The sequence below is a fragment of the Nanorana parkeri genome, unplaced genomic scaffold, assembly GCF_000935625.1.
Source record: "Nanorana parkeri isolate BGI_ZX_2015 unplaced genomic scaffold, ASM93562v1 scaffold100, whole genome shotgun sequence".
Classification (NCBI taxonomy): Eukaryota; Metazoa; Chordata; class Amphibia; order Anura; family Dicroglossidae; genus Nanorana; species Nanorana parkeri.
This window is the reverse complement of record NW_017306368.1, coordinates 1,162,924-1,181,957: the sequence shown is the minus strand read 5'-3', so window position 1 is coordinate 1,181,957 and position 19,034 is coordinate 1,162,924. Positions and strand designations below refer to the sequence as shown.

General features: G+C 37.9%; 1 protein-coding gene across 2 annotated transcripts in view; it reads right to left on the bottom strand.

Annotated features, from left to right (window-relative positions):
- Positions 1–19,034, bottom strand: part of LTBP1 (latent transforming growth factor beta binding protein 1) — a 169,663-nt gene that overhangs the window by 100,838 nt on the left and 49,791 nt on the right. For both annotated transcript variants that reach the window (XM_018552900.1, XM_018552899.1), the window contains exons 5-6: positions 15,881–15,952; positions 1,973–2,095 (exon numbers count right to left, since the gene is read on the bottom strand). In XM_018552900.1, coding sequence (XP_018408402.1) covers positions 1,973–2,095; positions 15,881–15,952 — 195 coding nt within the window. The remainder of the gene's footprint in view (positions 1–1,972; positions 2,096–15,880; positions 15,953–19,034) is intronic.

Genomic DNA, 19,034 nt, shown 5'->3' with positions numbered 1-19,034 from the left:
GTACAGTCACAGTTTCATTAATGAAGGAGCCAATGCCCTCAGTATCCTCCACCAGGACCAGGAAGTTCAAGGAATGCCGAGTATCTTCCTAATCCCAGCAGAGGAGACGCGCAGCCGCAGGTAAGCGTGTCTGTATGTCTGTGTGTGTGGGGGGTCATAAAAAGTAGGGATGCACCGATAACGCTTTTCCAGTATCCAGTACAAGTGCCGATATTTATATTTCGGTACTTGCAGATACCGAGTACCGATACCGGTACTTCCGGTAGCATGGAGCCAGCTTCCCGGGCAATCATCCTTATTGCCTGGGATGCCGGCTCCATCCTATCAAGACCCTATCATGTGATCACCATGTCATCTATGAAATTCAAATGCAGGCTGGAGAGTTTACTCAAAAAAAATTTAAAGCCTTCAGTCTGCAATTGAACACTGCCAACCTAAGGTTGGAGTGTTCATATGCAATTCATTTGTCAGCCTATAAAAATCAGAGTAGGATCTTTATTAAAACAATGTAGTAAATAAAAGCTTATTTATTTATTATAAGCATTTTGATAGCACCGACAATTTATGCAGCACTTTACATACCGAGCTTCTCAGTGAATTTTATAGGGGAAGAAAAGCATTTCAGATGGTGAATAGGATACACTGGGTTTACTAGAAGCAAAGAAATCCCACCCCATGAAATCTAAATGTAAATTGAAACACTGCCTTCTAAATCTTTTCACACTGCTTCACAAATGCATATCAGAAGCAAAATAACAAATTCCTATTAACTCAAGCACGGATGTGCTTGTCTGTGCTACAAAAATTTTACTACTCGGCTGCCAGGTGTTGAAAGGAAAAGTATACTAAAAAATGTTCCTGCATAAAATATCTGGAACAGATAGATATATGATTTAAACGTTTAAAATTGGGGTTTGGGACTGTCTTCTGTTTCTGTGTTTATCTATATGAACCTGACCCGTCCACATCATGTCACACATATTCTACATATAGTTGAGGATAGAGAAATAAGACTTGAAAAAGGATAGGAACTGGAGACTTGCCAATGTAGAAGGTGCAAATTACTGTCATTGACAGAGTACATATAATTTTATCTTGGTCACTTGCCACATAAACTCCTTTCACAAAACCATAGTACTACGCTTGCCAAAATATATTACTTAATATTGTACTTTAAGTAAATCTATCTTGCTCACCTATTAAAGAGGGTTTTTGCACCCAAAGAAATATGAATGAAATTTAGAAAACTCAGGAAAATGTGATACAGTTGGTGACAGGAACTACCTGCCAGAACACAAAGTTCACAAAGTATGCTGACTGAATACATTTGTGGGTGAGGCACCTGCAACATTAAGGGGTCTATTCACTAAGCTGCCGTAGGCAGCCGAGTAAATGACCGACCTGAAGCGAAGTGAGCTCGGCCATCTTCGGCTTTCACCTCGGCTCAGTCAAGCCGAAGCATATGCCATTGGCTCGGCTGAGCTGCCCGGCCGACTTCGGGAGCTGTACTGGCTATAGTGAGTAGCCCGTAAAGCAGCCATTCGGTTTTACTGAACCGAAGGGGTGCTGGGGCCGAAGCTAGCCGAAGGATCAGCCGAAGCTACGGGTAGATCCTTCGGCTTCTTTGTGAATAGAACCCTAAGAGATCACATTTCTTAGCTTTAGGAGTAAAAAAAATTTAATTAAATTGTGACAAGGTTTCTTGGTAGATAATACATTTGTATATATAGCATTTACCTGTTTTTTTTAATTTTTAGATGGAAAAAAGGATGCTTCACTTCCTTGTGGTACTATTACAAGAACATTTACAGTCTATCATAACTAGCTTTTATTTAGTGCTCAGTGTTGGAATGCTCAACAATGGAAGGAACAGAAGAGAAAATTAATTTTTCATATTCCACCAAGTATTCCAGCTTTTTCCTAGTGAGTACACTAGTAGAAGGTAAACAGTGAAAGGAACTCATATTCTTACCAACACAAGATGAATATGTAGGATCAGGAACAAACCCTTGCTTGCAGGTGCACCTATAGCTGCCTACGGTATTTAAACAGTCCCCATTCGGACATACACCTCGCATATAGCATTCATTAATATCTGTAATACAACAAAATGAAGTATTATTGAAAATATATTAAATTGGCACTGACATTGTTAAACAAACTTGAACATCATAGAGAAAGGAAATGATTTACCAACATTACTAATTATTGAATCACATAGGCTACAAATGTGGTTTCCATTCATCCACGATTAACATGGTGACCACCATAAATTTAGTTCTTAGCATACAGTAACTAAGTTCACGATGCATAGTTTACTCTATAATCTGCCTGCTTGTAGTCAAGAATAGTTCAGTAATATGTCAAACAGCTGTTGAATTTTAGAGAAGGACCAATGTGATAAGGTTGATAAAAATTATGCTATTTGTCTTGATCAACCAATTATTTAAAATAAAAATATGAAAAATATGTCAGTGACAAAGTGCAATTCAAATTATGTAAATAACAATTCATCTTATATTAAAAAAACTTAAACAAATTGCACTGAAATAATTCTTGACAGTTTTGAATACAGCTAAGAACCACTTGGTAACCATTCCTATTATTTGTGATGAAGGCTGTGAATTGGAACGGGTATAAGCAGTATACCTTGCAGGAGTCATCTCAGTGATATCTTGAAAAATTGGCGCTTTTTCAATTGCTTCCATAGATATGATCTAATTTGTTTATAATACAAATTTATATAGTGAGAACTCCCTGAATGATGCTGACAGGGCTTCAATGGCTATTATGGCTGTAGTTAAAGTATAATTAAAGTCTCTTACTTTTTGGCATATATCTACTGCTAGCGAGCAGTAGATGTATGCCCCATGATTAAAAAATAAATAAAAAATATGCAAATTCCTAATTACTTACCTGTTCCAGTGCCGCTCGCTCCTGGCTGAAGCACTCCCAGCTCTCGAATGGCTGTGAAGAAGAAGTGTGCGAGTGCATGCGCAGTAAAGGAGAGGGGAGAAAACAGACACTAAAGCTCAATGGATGCAGCTGGGCGCGCGCACATCGGACAGACACCGTGGGACACGTGGAGCCTGCGGTGGATCAGAGACTATCAGAAACTTGTGGAAGGAAAAGGATGATTGCAGCAAGAGGCATCAAAAAAGGTAAGTGTTTACAGCAGCAATTTGTTGCCTTTAATGTCAGTTTAAGGCCCTGTCTGGGATACGAATTTTACAGTTCCATATTTTTATTTCTGTGCAAAGCCCCCTTTTCTACAAAATATTTTACAAATTACAAATACAATAATGTCATATCTATCCATCTATCTATCTATCTGTCTATCTATCTATCCACAATAATAATTCATTATAATACAATTGTACCTTAAAACTACTGGACATAAAAGTAACAAAGGTCCAATACCAAAGTTGCCATTATCAACTTATTGTTATCAGTTAAAATATATATATAAAACAAACCATTAACACACATAACCAGCAGGGCAACAGACAGTAAACATTAGCATGATAATAATGACTAGTTGCTAAAGTTATGGATAATCACGAATCACAATTTTGGTCTGGGACTAGAGTTAGTCACTAGAACCATATAAATAACTATAGAATAAAAAAATTCTGCCAAAAAAGGATAAATGAGAGCAACAACTCAAGGGCGATCACTCACTGTTAACGCTAAATCAATATGCAGTAAAGGCTTTTAAAGCGCCCCTATGCTCAGGTCCAGTACAGTAGTTTTATGGCATTTCAGGGGCGCACACAATTTTAAGGCTTGACATGTTTGGTATCTATTTACCCGACATGATCTCATCTGTTATATTTTACCAAAAAATTGGGTATTATATTCTGTTTGCGTACCCTGAAAATCATTTTAGTGTATTTACCCTAAAAATATTGGTTTGATAAACATATATCGTGCGAAATAATAAACTTCAACTAGCATTTTTTTTATTCTATAGTGCCTCTGCTGTCAGAAAATACATCATTGTTTTGGGTTTTTAAGCTGTTTTCTAGACAAAAATTCAGATTTTATCACGTGCGTGCAAAAATTAAGAAATTGCCCCGGACGGGAAGTGGTTAATTACGGGTTTCACAGCACTGTAAAGAAAAATGGGTGATATGCAGGTATGCACACACACACAAACACTGGTTGATTTACTGAAGGTATAAAGACAGTTCATATACTAAAGTGTATGCTAACTCCATCGTATTCATTTACCAAAACTGTTGTCATTTTAATATGTAGCTATCATGGTATGCAGACAAAGTAATCTTGACATGAACACTCATTCATGGGCAGTAAATGAAAACACTAACCAAGCCAAGCATGCATGCATCTTGGCACAGCTTGAATAAAAAAGGTGGTCTATGTCCTGAGTGAACAAGCCAGGTTTTAGAGGTGGCTGCCAAATTTACGCTCCTGAAGACATCTGTGGGCCTCAGATATGCAGGTCAAAGTGATCAAGTTGAAAAAGGGGGAAATTCCTGGATTAGCTCAGCAGTATATTTATGAAAGATGAAACTTTGGCTGGAATGACTCACACACAATCGCAAAGTGTGCTGGTAATGAACTGCAGCGTTACATCATGTGAATGATAAATAACTCACAATGAATTAGACTATACTGGATATATGTTGTAAGGGAATATAAGTATAATAAAGCAACCAATTTAAAGTACATTTGTTTATTTCTATTCTTTCTGCATATAAAAACATAGCAGCACTTTGTTAGCTGCGCAAACTATCAGATTGTATCCTTACATTACCATGTACCCATAATGTGCACAGATAATTGTACACTGGTGATGGTAAACATACAGCGAATTTACTAAGAACTGTGTTTTACTGTAGTGTGCATTATGTCTAAATATGCACCATCTAGGTGTTGGTGGGGTTAAAATATAATTTTGATTTTTTTTCTAATGGTTTTAGATCTAATAATTTTAGGTGTAATCAATGGAATCTTCTATGAACAAATTGACATGCAATGCATACTGTTATCATTAATGGTGACTGGGAAAAAAAGCACTAAAAGTAAAAATGTTCTAAGGTATATTGTGTGGGGAGTATCATAGTGTGTAAAACTAAAATTAAATGCACAAAATTTGGGCACACGCAGCAGTAGCCAGACTGGGGGCAACAATAAAATTGTAAGCACAAGTAAAAACTTGAAATGCATGTTCACCTATGCTAGAAGCCTGACAAACAAACTGGAGGAATTAGGACTAATACTACAAAGAGAGGAATATAACATAGTGGAAATATCAGAAACCTGGCTAGATGGCCCGCATGACTGAGCAGCAACTATCAGTGAATATTCATTATTCCGAAGGAATAGAGAAGGAAGAGTGGGAGGCATATGCCTGTAGGTCAGGAATGACCTGGCAGTGAATGTGTGTGATGATATAGCACAGGAGAGAGGGGATAAGGCTGAACTGCTATGGATAGAATTGAAAATAATTGGAAAAAAAGAGAAATTACTGGTGGGGATATGCTACAGGCCTCCGAACATTGGGGAGGAGGAGACTCAACTATTGTCACAGATAGAACTAGCGGGAAGGCAAGGCAATATCATAATTATGGCGGATTTTAATTTATACGGATATCGATTGGGCAACAGAAACAGCTAACTCAAGAAGGGCCCGTCACTTCTTGAACACTCTCCGAGATAATTTTATGGGACAATTAGTTGAAATACCCACTAGGAAAAATGCTCTGCTCTATTTAATAATTACTTTTAATAATTAATTGCAGATGTAGAAATCGGAGAGAACCTAGGGGCAGTGACCACACACAGGCAGGCACGACACAAACACTCGATTTTAGGAAGGCTAACTTCAATACTGTGTCACTACTGTGTCCTCTAATGAAGTAGAGGTTGGTGAGAGGAACCACTAAGTGCAGAAGGTGGCCAGAAAATCAACACTTTAGTTAATGCTGTTTTTTTCAGCAGACTTCAGAGGATAGAAGATTTCTCCTCAACAAAGCAGGGTCCATCAGTGCAGGCAGCAAGCGAGGCAAGTTTTGGAGGGAGGGCTTTCAGGCACTTTATTTTCCTGATAGGGTCACTTTAAGAAAATTAGGCCCAACGTGTGTGCACAATTATTATTAAATATCTAGTGTGTTAATATGTATACACAAATGAGAAGTAGTACACCTAGAAGAAAAAGGAGTTACAGTATAAGATACTGGTTTAAATGTGTTAATATTTTAACGTTTTCTTGAGGGAAAAAAAACTCTTCCAAGTGAACATGCTTTGCGTTCATTTTTACAAATGTCTCAATGGTAGGGTATGCGTTCAATATCATCATCTTAGCAATCTCAATGTTGTCAGAAGGAAAGGAATATCAGCTGCAACCAATTAGCTATAATGAGTTTTGGAAAGTATCTCAGAGATCCCAGATGGGTTTCTAGGGATAATCTATAAACAAAATGTACAGAAAGTACAAGTTTGCCATACTGAAAGGAAATTAACATTTTGACAGTTTTAGAAAAATCACTCTGGTTGCAATTTTTTTTTTAAAGAGGATCTCTTTTGGACCACCTAATGATAATTATAACACTTTTATTGTAGATGATGATGGAATTTATAATTAACTAAATACTTTAAAGGTTGTTAGAGATCAACCATCTGGTACCTGTTTATGCAGGATAAAGGTTAAAAAGTGACCTAATTGCCTTTATGAGAATTTATTACCAAAAGTACTATTTGTCACTAGCATTTATACATGAAGATTAATGACAGCATTTATTCAGAAAGGCAAAGGTGGATGAGATGCCACAGCAATCACTTATATTTTATGTGCCATTCACACATTCACAAGACAGTGCAGGTAAAAATTATTTTCCTGTGTACATGTGAATAATGTGTTAATTTATTACAAGGGTCAATGACCCCTTGTTTAACATAACCATGAGGTGCGATGAGCCAAGCTGAAACAAAGCAAACCGTAGTTCATGACACAGCAAAAAGCCTAGTATCCCAAGTCTTTGGGCTTATATACATGGATGCTTGGAGTATGCATTTTAAATGTATTAGGAAATAATTTTTACAAGATCAGGGGAGCAATGTCTAAAATGTCTAGACTAGTATAGGAGAACATTCAATCTTGCTCATTTTGTACTAAATTTGCATATAGAAGGCTTGTACTAGAAGCTTACAGATCGGCACAAAGAAAAATGCGGGCTGATGCCCACAGCAACCATTTAAGTTCCAGCTTCTCTTTTTTTAACTTGGATCTAGAGGATGCAGACCGATTGATATCTGTGGGCATGGTTCCATTTTTCCTTGTCCAACTTTTAGAATTCATCCACAAAGAATATAACACTCTGCACTTATCTATACATAAGTAAATAATTATAACCATGCTGAAACACAGAACACAGATTTAAGCTCATAAAACAGAATAACAGGCATCACGTTTAATTATATATTGGAAACACATGCATGAAACCAAGTGCATTTTTGTAAGAAAACATATTTCACAAAGGCTCTATCTGAGCTCATGGGAGCTGGTAGACATTGTGGAATGCTTAAATAATACACATTTATGGTTAGAACAAGATTTTTTTTTAATGAAGTAATCTTTTGGAAAGATACATATTTCAGTATTTTTACAAGATGAGTATCTGCTGTATTCTGGGAAATTGTAAGCTCTATGCCCTTATTGCTCCACAAAAATAATATAATACTTAGCAAAACAAAATATAAAGCCCAACTGATCAGACAGGCTGCATATACATTAATAAATATGCCCTGCTACAATTGTTTTCATCTGCTAAGTGCTGCAAAAAGAATTGAAAACCCCCGGGCTGGCAGCTTTGGGAGAGTCGGACTGTCCCTCTCATGCACAAGCAGCAGCCCAGATCTCCGATATGCCCACAGAACACTGTTCTAATCAACAGTGCTGCTCAGGAATGGAAAGTAATGTTGATTAGAGCAGTGGTCAGTGGGGCATATGGGACCACAGGAGGGCTTGTGTATGAGAGACACGGTCCTACTTTCCTACATGCAGTAAAGGGTCTTTGAAATCATGCTGCAGCACTTAGCTAATAAAAACAAAGGGGAAAGAGGCATGGTTATTTACTTTTTTATTAGAAAATACATACTACAGCTATGTTGTAGTGTATAAAAAAGCACATATAAAAAAGTTATTCAATCCACTCACATGTTTAAACTGGAATAAAGCAAACAGGGTAGACATCCAGACAAAGATATTGATATGGCACATATGAGGTAAGAGAAGGGGGGGAGGGTATGGCAACCAACCATTGGGTGTTCGACAGCCAGCCATACCAATCTTATGTATGAAAACCAATAACAACAATATTATTTTTGCCAGGTTCAGCATTAGACAGCCAATGTTGGGGGCGCTCTCAGTAAGTAGAATGATAGATAAGTAGGATCTTCAATAATGTAAAGATGAAAATTCATCAAACTGTAGAAATCTGGTTTAGGTAAACATTTGTTATATTTAGCCAAAAAGCCAGTATCTGATACAATTTGTTATATAAGTCACTGTAATTATGGGGAAGTGCTTCAATTTAACTTAGCTGGTCAATTATGGGATAGTTGAAAAAGTGGCATATTTATTACTGTATATGCAACCCTTACTTCAGTGCAATGCTATTTTAGGAGGGTTTAGTTAGGCTTGAAAGTGTATCCTGGGATGTATTTACAAAAAACTCTTTAGCCAGTGCCTTGGTCAGCAGAATTAGAGTAAATTACATTCATTCTTAAAATGTAAACCTTATGATAACTTTTTTTGTCATGTTGTTTTCTCTTTTTGTTCACCATCGGACATTTGTGGCTAAATTCAGGAAAAGAACTCTAGGAGGAAGGGGTACAGGGGAGTCAGGAGGCTCTATATAATTCATAGAACATGAAACCATCTCACTTTTCTCTCATGTGGTGGTCTGTACATTTTGTAAATAGCTTTGTATATAAAGCAAAGCACATGCTGCCCCCCAGTACCACTTTCTATCAGTAGACACTGTTAGAGGACCAGAGGAAAATATTCTAATGGGATCACATGTTCCAGTGACAACTGTCTTAAAGGGTATTTCCCCCTTTACTGGAGAAATGGAGACATTTCTTCTCACTTTCAGTTATTTCTTTGAGACAAGAATTAAAAGGAAACAGCACAGACAGCAAAAAAAAACATGACCAGGGTTTAAACATTTCATACTTTATCTATGGCCTCTTTCACATGAGCGTGTCAGGAGAGGATCCGTCTACAGATCCTCTCCTGATCACAGCAGTACAGATCGGATGTCACCGCTGTGACATCCGTGTCCGTACAGTTTTCTCCTCCAAAAAACTGAAAGTGCTGAACTCCATATTGGTCTATGGGGAATTTGATGTAAATGGACATATGTCCATTTACATCAGATTACCCCTGTTCCAGCGGGATACGATCCAGCGAATCAGATCTCTGATCTGTTTGTTTTTGACCTAGCATCCAATTGGGTCCAGCTGAAAAACTGACAGATGGACCCAATCAGACCACTCATCTGAAAGGGGTCTAAAGCTAAAAAAAAATTTGGTTTCAGATATAGAGTACTTTAATAACTGTTCCCCTCTGGACAACTTTAGTGCAGTAAACATGCATGTTTTGCCTTCCTCTCATAAGACTTTGATCCTTTCGGCACAAATGTAAGAAATACAATATGCCCCATAAATGATGATGTTACTGCCAGCATGATGATATAATTTTGTGGGATAGAAACCTCTGTATTTACAGTGGAGACATCCACATGCTCCTTGAAACCCTTAAAGCATCAGAAACACTGTACATGCCTAAACTCCTTGTCTTATACAGTATATGTTATTGAGGTCATATCTTAGTTGAGACCTGTATAGCTGTGTCATAGCACCCTGTAACATTATTTATTAATAAAATAACCTGCTACACATTACTTTTTATTTATTTTATTTACAGTAAGTTTATGACTATGCAACTTTTTATTAAAATAAGTATTCTAAGTTTGGAATATTTCATAGCAAGCTGATCTGAGGTAAGAAACACAATGTTTGTTTACATATAAAACTAAAATAAGATGGTTTTGCTTGATTTCTGGCTATATACTGAATAGAGCGAGAGAGAACAAGAGAAAGACAAGCAGATTTTCTTAGCAGTATGTGTTCACCAAACTGTGTTTCTTAGAGTTTAAGGGGTTCTGCCAAATTAAATTCAGTATACAAATCTAAAAGTTTAATAAATACTAAACATTATTTTTAAAGTGTAAAGAATTGCTTTTAATTTACACATGTAGTGGGTGATTGTGTCATTCACTCGGCTGCCCTCGGCAGCTTCGTGAATAGACCCCTAAGTGACTCTCATCAAGTGGTTCTTGGTAAACATTTGTCTTTATAAGAATAAGTCTACATATGTGGACATATGTCACTTATATTTTTAACCTCCTGTGATTTTCACACAGACTTTCTTACTACCGTATTTGCCAGCGTATAAGACGGGGTTTGAGACCCAAAAAAATCGCCCGAAAATCGGGGGTCGCCTTATACGCCGGGTATACTTCGGTATACTGTATGTAGCTTCGGCTACATACAGTATACCGCGCTGAGCCAATCTTTAATACAAAGCCTGCCATGATTAGCTCAGCGCTGAGCCAATCACGGCAGGCTTTGCATTCAGTAAATGCAGGCTTTGTATTAAAGAATACACAGCCTGCCGTGATTGGCTCAGCGCTGTAGTAGCTGAAGGACGGAAGATGGAGGACGCTGCTGGGATCCTGGACAAGGTAAGAGACTGTAATCCCGAGTGTGGCTCGGGGTTAACACTTATGGTACTGAAAATTAACCCCGAGCCACACTCGGGAATACCGCCAAGGAGGTTAGTAAGTGCATTTAAACATAGTTTAAACACATGGCTTGCTGGATTGTTGCTGACATATCCTCTATCCAGCCCTGCTCAGCTTGAGTGACACAGATAACCATGGAGTAAAAGAGCTCCTGAGATCTTTGATGTCAGCGGAAGCTGTTGAGCTTTGTTTTTAGTCACCAGCCCTCCAAACTGCTGGAGAAAGAAGGCAAGGTAGCAGTCATGTGACCACTATTAAAAGGTATTTTGTTTTTTTGCACCCTGATTCACCTTATACTTTATACCCACTACATGCCAAGCTCCCCTTCATGAGACTGAATTCAACCTGGGAACTTCTTTATAGTAAGTGGGCTGGGATATTCAGAATGTAACCTACTAGGCTGTCATTTCATCTTATTTGAGCCTTGAAACAATACTGTAACACACTACAGACAGGAGCCCTGAACTATAACAATTCCTCTATCCCAATAAATTGCTGAACAAGATATAACATCAATAGGAGTAAACAATACTCTTAATGTTAATGTAAAGCCAACTTTGTTCTTGTGTTTTAGGTAGGGTATGGAAGGATCAAAATCCCTATTAGATTATATTTTTCTGTCTGTATCCAAATAGAGATATTCCCTTTCACTGCCTGTCCTGGAGACGCAACAGGAAATAAGAGGGAATCTCCAAGTTTCTAGCTAATCTAGACAGTTGCCACAGGGCAGGTGAGCCTATTGGAGGATTTTCTGTCATCTCTTGCCTTGGTGATGTTTCCTAACTTTTTGTCCTGGTAACCAGGACCTGGGTGAATCCAGTGGGGATATAGAGAGCAATAAAATCTTGACAAAGAGTCTACATCTTCCCTATCCAAAACAGAGGAACATAATTTGCCTTTACATACACTTTAGGATATAACTCTGGGAATGTAAATACAGTTTACCCAGTGTTTAAATACATCACCCATTTCCCACAATGAAGACAAAGAAACCATATAAATCATTGCCACTAAAGCTCATTAAATAAGAGTTCTTCAAGGCCATTTATAAAACAGATTTTCTTGTATCCCAGTAAACTAACCCACAATAATTTAATGTCAGTAAATAATACACTAAAATTAGAATAAATGTGCATCCTTTCCCATTTTTCCCTTGATCATACTTGTGAGAATATACAATAAATCATAATAAATAATTCCTTTGGAAAAGATAAATATTGCTCTAGAAGCTCTTTTGGTTTCTCAAATAATTCAATGACACAGATGATCCTTTGTTGCTACTAAATATATTAGAAGTAGCTAGTTCCCTGCATTAGCTATCAAGAAATAATCATGCTGTACCTATTAATCACTTAAACATCTCAGACTGAGACTGGATTTTAAGAACAATTACAATTTCTCAAAACAAAATGTACACACACATTTAAACCAATCGGGTCTGAGAAAATGTATACTCAGCTATACATGCAATATAAATATTTTCAGGGCTATTCACTAAAGTGTCAAGAGTTTGGAGAAGGCAGGAGAAGTGAACAATCTAGGACAACATAGCTTATTTGGAAAGATTATCCAGTCTAGCTCAGTTTCCAGTTCAGCTATGTTGTCTTAGATTGTTCACTTCTCCTGCCTTCACCAAACTCGTCACCCTTTTGTGAATAACCCTGTAAGTGTTTGTTAATTATGGCAATCTCTCATCAGCTGACTACATGCATTGTATTACTGTAATCACCAGCAATCACATTACCAGTAAAGGGTGTGATAGAAATTGTCAGAAATCATTAAATCTTTAGTAATTCAATAAATCTTCAGAAGCAACTATTGGCTTTCTATGACATGTAGGTGAAGCCTCAATTAGGCTACACTAGAGTTTAGGTACATTCTAATGACCAGTAATGGCTGCATAGATTAAAACTGCTGAATTCTAGGCAAACAGCTACATACGTAATAAAAACACATTCATGTTGAACCTGACAAAAGATTTTAAATTCTGATCAACCAGTGGTTCTGGTCTCTTTTAGAAAGCTTAGTGAGATCTCTGAATGTCAGGCATCCTAGAAGACCCACCCCAGCCTGTTGACTGGACAATAGAGGAGCAGTAGCACAATAATGAGATCATGCCTGTGCTTTTCTCTTCTGTCAGCATGTTTACATTGTTGGACTGACAAGAGTTGTGCAAAGAAATACAGCCCTAATTGGTGCAAAATACTGTCGCTCCCAATCTGTGTGCTGAGTGCACAGACATGCATGGCTATTTGCTGGTTTGTTTTACGAGGGTGGCTTATGTATGTTATCTGCTATTAAATGAAGAAATAGATTCCCCCACCATGACTTTAGCACTGTTATCTTCAACACAGGTAAGCTGGTGTTTGGCACAGAGGATTGTAGCTTAAGAGAAAAGAGTATGCAAACAAGAAGTTGCATTTCAATTTGTTTTAGGCTTGACGGTGGGGTATATATGTGTTACAACAAGACTCAATTTTAGAAAAGCTAACTTTAATAAACTAAGAGGCCTACTATGTGACATAAATTGGGATGAAATGTTCTTGAATAGGAACAAAGAGGAGAAATGGAGATGTTTCAAGGCAATCTTGAATAACACAATTTGCCAGTGCATTCCGTTTACCACTTAATTCAGAAAAGCAAAAATTAAACCAGGGTGGTTAAAAAGCAAGGTAAAACAACACATAAGAGAAAAGGATAAGGCCTTCAAAAAATATAAATCAGAGAGGACAGCACCGGCATTCAAAATTACAAGTAATGCAACAAAAATGTAAAAAAAGCAATCAGGGCAGCAAAAGTAGAATATAAAGAGCACATAGAACCATTAAGCAAAAAGAACCCCAAGGAATTCTTTAAATTTATAAATAGTAAGAAGGTACGGACGGAACACATAGGCACCATAAATGATGACGAGTGGAGGTCAGCTACCAATGACAGTGAGAAAGCGAATATGTTAAATGCATTCTTTTCTCCAGTCTTAACAGACGAGATGGACGTGGGCATTGATCAGGGCATCAGCTGGCGAGATAGTAGTACCAGTTTTAACACATCTCTGTGGCTAACAGAGAGCAGAGTAATGCAGAGATTAGAAAGATTAAATATAAACAAATCGCCAGGACCAGACGTGTTACGTCCGAGGGTGCTAAAGAAACTTAGTCAAGTCATAGCCAGACCCTTGTACCAAATTTTTTATGGACAGTATAATGACAGGTATGGTCCCAGCTGATTGAAGGAGAGCAAATATAGTACCAATATTCAAAAAAGGGGAAAAGTTGTGCATCGGGAAACTACAGGCCTGTCAGCTTAACATCAATTGTGTGTAAAATATTCGAAGCATGATACGGGACTACATGCAGGAATTTGCAAATAAAACTGCTTTTATAAGTGGTAACCAATGTGGTTTCATGAAGGACCATTCTTGCCAGACCAATCTATTAACATTTTATGAGGAAGTAAGTACTAAATTAGACAAAGGAATGCCAGAAGATGTGGTGTATCTGGACTTTGCTAAAGCATTCGACACAGTACCCCACAAACGTTTAACCCATAAACTAAGGTCTACAGGTCTAGAAGAAATTGTATGTACATGTGTGGAAAATTGGCTGCAAGAATGGACCCATAGGGTAGTGATAAATGGGTAATTCACTATTTGGGCAAGGGGGGAGTGGGGTGCCCCAGGGTTCAGTCCTGGGACCAATCCTGTCCATCTTATTTATCAACGACATAGAGATTGGACTAAATAGCTCAGTTTCAGTTTTTGCGGATGATACTAAACTCTGCAGAGCAGTACATTCTGAACAAGAGATATTCACACTACAACAGGAGCTAAGCAAAATTGAGGCATGGGCTACAAGATGGCAAATGTGATTTAATGTTGAAAAATGTAAGGTTATGCACATGGGCGTAAGGAAAATGTGCGCAAACTACTACTTGGGGGGTGCTACTTTAGGGAAGCCAGACATAGAAAAAGGTCTGGGGGTGCTTATAGATCACAGATTTGGCAATAGTAAGCAATGTGCAGCAGCAGCCAGTAAAGCTAACAAGATACTGGCATGTATTAAAAGAGTAATTCTTCCACTTCATAAATCATTGGTTTGGCCCCATTTTGAGTATGCGGTACAGTTCTGGTCGCCGACTCTCAGGAGGGACGTCCTGGAACTGGAGAGAGTTCAGAGAAGGGCTACAAAATTAATAAATAGAATTGAAGGCCTGAGTTATGAAGACAGCATTAAAAATCTAAACATATTCACCTTAGAAAAGAGGCGATTAAGAGGGGGCCTTATTGCAGTCTTCAAAATCATCAATGGGGACCCCAATATTAGGAACAAACTGTTTAATCCCAAAACTGTATTGAGAACCCTGGGACACAACAAGAGGTTAGAAGAGAGGGGGGTAATCTTAGAATTCACACGGGGTGTTACACTGTGAGAGTGGTGCAAGTTGGAACTCACTACCACAGGCAGTGGTATCTGCGAATAAGATTGATAAATTCAAGAAACCTCTGGATCAGTTTCTTCTTTCACAGAATCTACAGGGATATTGGGAAGTGTTAGAGTAACATACATACACCCACACACTCACATACATAGGTTGAACTGGATGGACCTTGGTCTTTATTCAACCTTACATACTATGTTACTATGCTACTATGTAGCATTACAAAGCAGGTTAGTCTTAGGGTTACAAGGGGATTGGTGTTAGGGTTCATTTAAAGGTTACTTTTAGGGTGACAGGAAATGTTAGTTTAAGGGTAGGGCACCACTCTCTGCACCAGGACCTCTGTGCAAATGCTTGCAGCACACATCTCACAGAGCTGAATGTTAATGTACAGTATAATCTACCTAAGCTCTGTGGCCAGCTTTAGCCACAGAGGATAACAAACATACATTTTCAATTAAAAAATCCAGAGGAAATACAGGACTAGTGTGTTTTTTACCCACAAATGGAACATTGCTATTGAAGTTTTTTTGTGTTAGCAATTTAAGAAATGCATATCCATGTTCTCAACAATAAATGAAATCTTAATTTTAGTTTCTGTTATTTACCTTGACAAAATGTGGCATTGATGCGTTTGTAACCTTGAGGACAATCCATTGACTGAGAATACGTTGGATTGGCTATAAAAAGAAAAAAAGGATACCTTTAGTAAGATGTTTATAAATAAACTCGATCATTTGTTTTTTTTATTATTGATTGTCAATAATTTGCTCCTTATGCAACAGTAACTCTAGAAATAAGTAATGTTTCATATATTTTTATAGTATATTAGTATTAGACAATCAGACTCTGAACATTTATTTTATTAAAATTTCTTTATGACATAAATCCATAAATAATAAATACATATAGTCATTATCTAATGGATGCAATAAAGTAGGACCTGCAGTGGGCTCATTTTACCACATACAAAGTTTTGCCGCATGAACTCTTCCTGTGTTTTGAACAAGGATCTGACTAAGTGGATCTGGTTTCGCCTGCAAACTCCAACCTTGTGGCATTTAAAAGAAAATGTGGCATTACGGAATGTATAGCAACATAGTCAGATACATGCAATAACCTAGTGGCTGCCATTGCTGACTGATGCTTTTCTGCAATGCTTTCTAAAGTCACTAACCCACAAAGCCCATAGGGCAAAAAAAGGGCACTTGCCCTTGGGTGCACTCCAAACTACATCTCACTGGGAGCTCAGTACATTCTTCTAATACCAAGCCCAACAGACCTCAAATTCAGCAACCAGCACTACAGTCGATGCTTCCTGTCACTTCTTCACTATGAAAGACTAAAGGGGTTATTCACAAACCTGCTGAAGGCAGCCGAGTGAATAACCCAGCCAAAGTGAAGTGAGCCGAACGCTGTTCGGCTATTCACTTCAGGCTTGTACGGCTAATTTCAGCTGTACATCGGCTGAAATCAGCCGTACATCAGCTGCCTTTGGCTGCACTTTGGTGCAGTGAGGAGTGCTCAGAATTGTATGCCCGTGAAACAAAACAGCAGCTACACCAGCGTATGGCACAGCATAGAAGAGCCAAACCCTCTGGTCAGGATTCAACAGTATACCTACATCTAAAGGAAAAAGGTCACTTCTTTGAAGACAGTCAAGTACGCATCTTAGACAGGGAGGAAGACTGGTTTAAAAGAGGTGTAAAAGAGACCATTTATGTAAAAATGGTCATCTATTCTCTGCCACATGCAATGCTGTTTTAACACCTCTCTCTGGGCAGGGTATTAAACACCTCCTAGATTCAATTATGCAAATGCAATCAACACTTGGTTGCGTCTAGCAGATTATGTGGATTGGAGCAACATTCACCATATTTATTCCCAGATAATTTTTTGTACAAGTAATTCTGAATTGAGAAAGCTGGTTGGATGAACAGTGAGACATCTTCAAGAAAAATACAGCAAGTCCAGTTGCCTTGACTTATTTTTTTACAGATATGCAATTCTTATACATATCAGGGAAGTGTCAATCACAGGCCAGTGACACATGGGATGATTTGCCTGATAACCAATAAAGAAATAATGGGAAACATTAATTCACATCATCAGATGATATTAAAGACACAAAGAAAATTACATCACGACCGTTAACTAATACCGTTAATGAATGTTAATTGACCATTAATTAATGTGTAAATGACACATTAAAGAAAATTAGAGCATTTTTGTGAAATACATTGCAATGAATTATGTTTTTTGTTGGGTTTTACTGTTGGTGCCAAGCTATTAGTATGGGAATAGATTTTTATATGGTGGTCTTCTAAGTGCAAAAACAGTCCTACTATGCTTTCTTTCTACGTATTTGATCTCTTTACAGATTCCTTACCATGTCTGCTACCCAGCAAACCTGTTACTTTTACATGAATGGGCAAAAAACAGATTTGCTTTAATATGGACAAAACGTCTAAAGTTAAAGTAGTATTAAACTCAAAAATGTTTTTTCAAAAATGAATCCAGATCAAACAGGTATACATTGTCCAGAAAAATATTTCTTTAAAGTCAAATATTTTCAAACAGCTTGCTCCGATTTCTCAGCTTGGCTTCCCTGAACCTACTGTTGAGCACAAGATCACAAGGGACAACATAGTCTCCAGCTGTCCATCTACTGGTTTGGAGAAGGTGGGGAAAGTGAGTGGCTTGTCTTGTCATGCCTTGGTAGCACACTCAAGGGTGGCTCCATAGTACACTGCAAGGCAAATGAGTCACATAATAAAACAGCATATTAGGGCCAGTGTTTAGAAGACCAACTGATTCTGCAGCTAAAACTTTTAAACCTCAAGGAGAAGCATAAATTGTAAGTGATTTATTTAGCATTTGTTAAGCTTGAAAACATTTTGGCTTTAATAGCACTTTAAATATGCACAGTCACATTGGTGGCTCCATAACAACACCTTTAAAAGAGAACTATATAGTAAGTGTTTTTCCCCATAGTTCTCTTCAGGGTCACGGGAGGACATATACTAACCTCCTCCCGTGACCCAAAGCTCAGTATATCGAGGGCTATTGCCGGCGACATACTGAGAGCACCGCAGCCGGGACGGATGATTGCAGGGAGACGATCAGGAAGTGAGCGGATCGGTGCATGTTTCTGCTTACTTCTTGATCAAGAGAGCTGACCTGTGACAGATTCTTTGTCACAGGTTGGCTCTAACTATGAGGATGAGTGGAAATCGACCACCTCATAGTTTTCCTTTAATTATAAAGAACAAAAATTTTATTATAACACTTCCTGGTCACAAGTAGCCTCACGGCTTAGAGATAGATTAGCTGTTTAGCTGGAGTTCTTCTTTATAATTTACTAAAGAGCAGTAATAATTTTTTACCTTTTTATGATCAAATTACTGACTACGGCATTATGGGGGAATTAAAGTAAGCAATGCCACAGACAGGTTTATAAAAAAATGGTTCTGGAAAAAGTGTTCTAGGAAAGTGTTAGTCTGCCTCTCTTAATCTATTGCAGCCATATGTCACTTTATTTAAGAGCAGTCTTCATTTTTGACACTGACCTTTTCACACCTAGAATGCTCCCCTTCCAAGAAATGAAATTCTCTGAGCATCCATATTAACAACATTGGTTCCTAGAGGCTTTTTACTGCGTTTGGCATTCAAATAAGACATTTATAGCCAGTGTAAACGTCATGCCGGGTTTTGGATTCCAGAAAAAAGGACCTGGACATGACAGTGGAAAGCTCATCCAAA